Source organism: Entelurus aequoreus, linkage group LG18 (assembly GCF_033978785.1).
Source record: "Entelurus aequoreus isolate RoL-2023_Sb linkage group LG18, RoL_Eaeq_v1.1, whole genome shotgun sequence".
In the NCBI taxonomy this organism is placed as follows: Eukaryota; Metazoa; Chordata; class Actinopteri; order Syngnathiformes; family Syngnathidae; genus Entelurus; species Entelurus aequoreus.
Window position 1 is genome coordinate 7,341,870 of NC_084748.1, and position 7,500 is coordinate 7,349,369.

A 7,500-nucleotide genomic window follows, 5' to 3' on the forward strand; every position below is an offset into this window, starting at 1 on the left:
TAACGTGTGAATGAGTGTTTGTGAGAAAGAGTTAGCGGTGATGCTAATGTGTGAATGAGTGTTTGTGAGAAAGAATTAGCATTGAAGCTAACGTGTGAATGAGTGTTTGTGAGAAAGAGTTAGCGGTGATGCTAACGTGTGAATGAGTGTTTGTGAGAAAGAGTTAGCATTGAAGCTAACGTGTGAATGAGTGTTTGTGAGAAAGAGTTAGCATTGAAGCTAACGTGTGTACAAGTGTTCGTAAGATAGAGTTAGCATTGAAGCTAACATGTGTACGAGTGTTTGTAAGATACAGTTTGCACTGAAGCTAATGTGTGAATGAGTATTTGTGAGAAGGAGTTAGCAGTGATGCTAACGTGTGTACGAGTGTTTGTAAGAAAGAGTTAGCATTGAAGCTAACGTGTGAATGAGCGTTTGTAAGAAAGAGTTACCAGTGATGCTAACATATGCACAAATGTGTATGAGAAAGAGTTAGCAGTGCTGCTAACGTGCACACCAGTGTGTATGAGAAAGAGTTAGCATTGATGCTAACGTGTACACCAGTGTGTGTGAGAAAGAGTTAGCAGTGATGCTAACGTGGGCACGAGTGTTTGTGAGATAGAGTTAGCAGTGATACTAACATGTGCAAAAATGTGTATGAGAAATAGTTAGCACGGATGCTAACATATGCACAAGTGTTTGCAAGAAAGAGTTAGCTTTGATGCTAACGTGTGCACGAATGTGTGTGAGAAAGAGTTAGCATGGATGCTAACATGTGCACCAGTGTGTGTGAGAAAGAGTTAGCATGGATGCCAACATGTGCACGAGTGTTTGCAAGAAAGAGTTAGCAGTGATGCTAACGTGTGCGTGAGTGTGTGTGTGAGATAGAGTTAGCATTAATGCTAACGTGTGCACGAATGTGTGTGAGATAGAGTTAGTAATGATGCTAACGTGTGCAAAAATGTGTATGAGAAAGAGTTAGCATTGAAGCTAACAAGTGTATGAGTGTTTGCGAGACAGAGTTAGCACTGAAGCTAACGTGTGCACAAGTGTTTGTGACCTTGACCGCAGCTCCACGCCCTTCGAGTGGATGATCCTCACCACCATCATCGCAAACTGCATCGTGCTGGCGCTGGAGCAGCACCTCCCCGACAACGACAAGACGCCGCTGTCCGAGCGACTGGTAAACGCACACATTGACGCACGCCAAAGCCCCGCCTCCTCCAGTCTGCCTCACTTCCTGTCTGTCGCTCGCTGGCCGCAGGAAGACACGGAGCCCTACTTCATCGCCATCTTCTGCTTCGAGTCCGGGATCAAGATCCTGGCGCTGGGCTTCGCGCTCCACAAGGGGTCGTACCTGCGCAACGGCTGGAACGTCATGGACTTTGTGGTCGTGCTCACCGGGTGAGTAAACCGGCCCGCCATTTTGAGGGTTTTCACCTTCAAAACACAGATATTTTTGTCAAAGTGCTAGAAAATACAATTCCGGCAGAAATTAGCTGTGAATTCTGAAGAACTCAAGCTGAACTGAAATGCTAACAGTTAGCACACTGGCCAGATAGCGTCAAGTAACAGAAATTACGAGCAAAGAAAGCCTAGCATGCTAACAATAGCATGCATACAGTTCGCATTGGCGAAAAACAACAAAATATATGATGGCACATTTAGAACCAAAATATGACTGAGGTGTTTGTCTACAAAATTAGCTAAAAAACAAACAAAAAAAACAAGCTAGCATATTATGGTTGACTTATTTGGTCAAGTAACAAAATGTTTAATGCTAAGATGTATACCTGCAAAATGTGCTAAAAAAAAAAAAAAGCTAACATACACAGTTCGCATTAGCGAAAAACAACAAAATATATGATGGCACTGAGGTGTATACCTGCTAAATTAACTTGAAAAGCTAGCATGCGACGGTTAGCATGCTAAAATGCTAACTGTGACTTGCATCAAAATATATTACTCTGGGGGTGTACCAATTTTTTTTTTTTTTTTTAATGCTAGCATGCTAACGTTAGCTTGCATTTAGAACCCAAACATGACTGAGGTGTTTGTCTACAAAATTAGCTAAAAACAAACAAACAAACAAGCTAGCATATTAAAGTTAACATATTTGGTCAATTAACAAAATGTTTGATGCTAAGACGTATACCTGCAAAATGTGCATGCTAACATTAGCATGCATTAAGTACCAAACTATGACCAAGGTGTACATCTAAAAAAAACTAGTTAAAAAACAAGCTAACATGCTCCCAGTTATCTTTGGTCAACTAACAAAATATTTGATACTAAAATGTATACCTGCAAAATGTGCTAAAAAAAAAAGAAAAGCTAACATATTAGCATGGACTGTGCCGCAGCCTGTCAAAAAAAATAGCTAAATATCGCAAATGGCTAACTGTAACATACGTCAAGTACCAAAATATATTACCCTGAGGTGTTTACCTGAAAAATGTTAGCATGCTAACGTTAGCATGTATTAAGTACCAAAATATGACCAAGGTGTAGACGTACAAAATTAGCTAAAAAAAATAAGAAACAAACAAGCTAGCAAATTAAGGCTGAGGTGTTTGTCTACAAAATTAGCTAAAAAACAAACAAAAAACAAGCTAGCATATTATGGTTGACTTATTTGGTCAAGTAACAAAATGTTTAATGCTAAGATGTATACCTGCAAAATGTGCTAAAAAAAAAAAAAGCTAACATACACAGTTCGCATTAGCGAAAAACAACAAAATATATGATGGCACTAAGGTGTATACCTGCTAAATTAACTTGAAAAGCTAGCATGCGACGGTTAGCATGCTAAAATGCTAACTGTGACTTGCATCAAAATATATTACTCTGGGGGTGTACCATTTTTTTTTTTTTTTTAATGCTAGCATGCTAACGTTAGCTTGCATTTAGAACCCAAACATGACTGAGGTGTTTGTCTACAAAATTAGCTAAAAACAAACAAACAAACAAGCTAGCACATTAAAGTTAACATATTTGGTCAATTAACAAAATGTTTGATGCTAAGATGTATACCTGCAAAATGTGCATGCTAACATTAGCATGCATTAAGTACCAAACTATGACCAAGGTGTACATCTAAAAAAAACTGGTTAAAAAACAAGCTAACATGCTCCCAGTTATCTTTGGTCAACTAACAAAATATTTGATACTAAAATGTATATCTGCAAAATGTGCTAAAAAAAAAAAAAAAGCTAACATATTAGCATGGACTGTGCCGCAGCCTGTTAAAAAAAATAGCTAAATATCGCAAATGGCTAACTGTAACATACGTCAAGTACCAAAATATATTACCCTGAGGTGTTTACCTGAAAAATGTTAGCATGCTAACGTTAGCATGTATTAAGTACCAAAATATGACCTAGGTGTAGACGTACAAAATTAGCTAAAAAAATAAGAAACAAACAAGCTAGCAAATTAAGGTTAACATCTTTGGTTAAGTAACAAAATATTTGATGCTGAGATATATACCTGCAAAATGTGCTAAAAGTAGCTAACATATTAGCATGCTAACGACTGTGCCGCAGGCTGTTAAAACATATGCTAAATACTGCAAATGGCTAACTGTAACATGTGTCAAGTACCAAAATATATTACGCTAAGGTGTGTACCTGGAAGAAATGTGTTTAAAATGCTAGCATGCTAACGTTAGCTTGCATTTACAACCAAAATATGACTGAGGTTTTTGTCTACAAAATTAGTTTGAAAAAAAACAACCAAAAAACAAGCTAGCATATTAAGGTTAACATCTTTGGTCAAGTAACAAAATGTTTGACGCTGAGATGTACACCTGCAAAATGTGCTAAAAGTAGCTAACATATTAGCATGCTAACGACTGTGCCGCAGGCTGTTAAAAAATGGCTAAATACTGCAAATGGCTAACTGTAACATGTGTCAAGTGTATATACATATATTACTCTGAGGTGTGTACCTGAAAAATGCTAGCATGCTAACGTTAGCATGCGTTAAGTACCAAAATATGACCTGCACAATTAGCATAAAAAAAGAAATAGCATGCTGACGTCAACATGCTAACAGGTATCATTTGTTTACCTGCAAAATTACCAGGAAAGCTTAGCATGCGAATATTAGAATGCTAACGAAAGGTTGCTTTCCACCTTGGACACCCTGGCATGACCACTGACATTGCCTTTTCCAACTTCATGCCAGGGTCCTTGAACGCACCACAGTCATCCCTTCCGTCACTCCCTCCTCTTTCCCAAACGGTGGCGCTGTTTGTTTGTTTTTTTACAATGGGATGCAATCTTTGATGGCAAAGTTGATTTTATTTGAACATTCATGATGCAAGGGGGCCTGTGGCTGTCACCATGGCGACGGAAAACATGTTGAATGGTAGAAAACGAACAAGTCAGTTGCTGGAATTTCGCTGTTTAATGCGTGGAGGCTTTTATTTTGAAATGCTGTAAATTGTAAAGACAGTACTTTTATTTTTATGGTAAAAGTCTGTTGACTGCCATCTTGATTCGAGTGTGTGCGTGTGTGTGTGCGTGTGTGTGCGTGTGTGTGTGTGTGTGTGTGTGTGTGCGTGCGTGTGTGTGTGTGTGTGTGTGTGTGTGTGTGTGTGTGCGTGTGTGTGTGTGTGTGTGTGTGTGTGTGTGTGTGTGTTTGTGTGTGTGTGTGTGTGTGTGTGTGTGCGTGTGTGTGTGCGTGTGTGTGTGTGTGCGTGTGTGTGTTTGTCGCGTGGTCTAAATATGGCGGCCCAGGAGGGGAGGACGAGGCGAGGCGGGGAAAGTAGTAGGGAGATGGTAACAAGATATAGCAGCACACACACACACACACACACACACACACACACACACACACACACACACACACACACACGCACACACACACACACACACACACACACACACACGCACAAAGGTGGTCCTGCTTTGACACGGTGAGCATGTGTGATCAGGACCACACCCCCGCCGTCGCCGTGCACCCCTAATGAGGACAGGCGTCTCACGCACACACACACACACACGCACACACACACACACACGCACACACGCACACACACACACACACACACACACACACACACACACACACACACACACACACACACACACATGGGCAACCCCCCCCCCCCCCTGGCGGGATCAGAGCAGCACTGCAGGGAGCGTCCGCCGGGCCAAAGTGAAATGTCACCTCACTGGGAGACGGGGGAGCGTTGTCATGGCGATAGCTTTGGAGAAAACACTCCTTCTTGTCCTCGTGTTCTTCCTCTCACACACGTGATGAGGATGAGGATGATGTTGACGTTGATGATGAGGATGAGGTTGAGGATGAGGATGATGTTGATGATGATGAGGAGGATGATGTAATGTTGGTGAGGATGAGGATTATGATTATGATTATGTGAAGGATGAGAATAATGATGATGATGGCAATGATGATGATGATGATGATGATGAGGAAGATAATGATGACGGTGATGACAATGATGGGGATGATGATGATATTGTTAATGAGGAAGAGTATGATGATGCTGTTGGTGATGATGGTGATGAGGATGTTGGTGAGGATGAAGGTGATTATGATTATGAGAAGGATGATGATAATGATGACGATGATGATATTGATGAGGATGATGATGATATTGATGATGAGGAAGAGGATGGTGATGATGATGAAGATGAGAATGATGATGTTGGTGATGACGTTGATAATGGTGGTGATGAAGATGATGATGATGAGAATTAAGGCTGATGATGATGATGATGATGATGATGATGATGATGATGATGATGATGATGATGATGATGAGTTGGAGGAGGAGGATTAAGGGTGATGATGATGATGATGATGATGATGAGGATGATGATGTAATGATGATGATGATGATGATTATTAGGGTGATGAGGTTGATGATGAGGATGAGGAGGATGTTGATGATGAGGATGAGGAGGATGTTGATGATGAGGATGAGGAGGATGTTGATGATGAGGATGATGATGAGGCGGAGGAGGAGGATGGTGATGAAGATGAGGAGGATGATGATGAGGATGTTAATGATGATGTTGATGAGGAGGAGGAGGAGGAGGAGGAGGAGGAGGAGGAGGAGGATGGTGATGAAGATGATGAGGATGGTGAGGAGGAGGATGGTGATGAAGATGATGATGATGATATTGTTGATGAGGATGAAGATGAGGATGATGATGATGTTGGTGACGAGGGTGATGATGGTGAGGATGATGATGATGACGATGAGGATGATGTTGATGATGATGAGGAGGATGATGTAATGTTGGTGAGGATGAGGATTATGATTATGTGAAGGATGAGAATAATGATGATGATGACAATGATGATGATGATGATGATGATGATGAGGAAGATAATGATGACGGTGATGACAATGATGGGGATGATGATGATATTGGTAATGAGGAAGAGTATGATGATGCTGTTGGTGATGATGGTGATGAGGATGATAATGAGGAGGAGAAATAAGGCTGATGATAATGATGATGAGGAGGATGATGAGGATGTTGGTGAGGATGAAGATGATATTGATGATGAGGAAGAGGATGGTGATGATGATGAAGATGAGGATGATGATGTTGGTGATGACGTTGATAATGGTGATGAAGATGATGATGATGAGAATTAAGGCTGATGATGATGAAGATGATTATGATGATGAGTTGGAGGAGGAGGATTAAAGATGATGATGATGATGATAATGATGACGATGATGATATTGATGAGGATGATGATGATATTGATGATGAGGAAGAGGATGGTGATGATGATGAAGATGAGGATGATGATGTTGGTGATGACGTTGATAATGGTGATGAAGATGAAGATGATGAGAATTAAGGCTGATGATGATGATGATGATGAGTTGGAAGAGGAGGATTAAAGATGATGATGATGATGATGATGATGATGATGATGATGATGATGAGTTGGGGGAGGAGGATTAAAGATGAAGATGATGATGATGATGATGACGATGAGTTGGAGGAGGAGGATTAAGGATGATGATGATGTTGGTGATGGTGATGAGGATGATGATGTACTGATGATGATGATGATGATGATGATGATGATGTTGATGATAAGGATGAGGAGGATGTTGATGATGAGGATGATGATGAGGCGGAGGAGGAGGATGGTGATGAAGATGAGGAGGATGATGATGATGATGAGTTGGAAGAGGAGGATTAAAGATGATGATGATGATGATGAGTTGGAGGAGGAGGATTAAGGATGATGATGATGTTGGTGATGGTGATGATAAGGATGAGGAGGATGTTGATGATGAGGATGATGATGAGGCGGAGGAGGACGATGGTGATGAAGATGAGGAGGATGATGATGAGGATGTTAATGATGATGTTGATGAGGAGGAGGAGGAGGAGGATGGTGATGAAGATGATGAGGATGGTGATGATGATGATGAGGAGGAGGATGGTGATGAAGATGATGATGATGATGATATTGTTGATGAGGATGAAGATGAGGATGATGATGATGTTGGTGACG

General features: G+C 40.9%; 1 protein-coding gene across 5 annotated transcripts in view; it reads left to right on the top strand.

The window, feature by feature from the left end:
- The window catches only part of cacna1ab (calcium channel, voltage-dependent, P/Q type, alpha 1A subunit, b), a 302,834-nt gene that overhangs the window by 86,502 nt on the left and 208,832 nt on the right, over positions 1-7,500 (top strand). For all 5 annotated transcript variants that reach the window (XM_062026422.1, XM_062026423.1, XM_062026425.1 and 2 more), the window contains exons 4-5: positions 1,056-1,162; positions 1,244-1,383. In XM_062026422.1, coding sequence (XP_061882406.1) covers positions 1,056-1,162; positions 1,244-1,383 — 247 coding nt within the window. The remainder of the gene's footprint in view (positions 1-1,055; positions 1,163-1,243; positions 1,384-7,500) is intronic.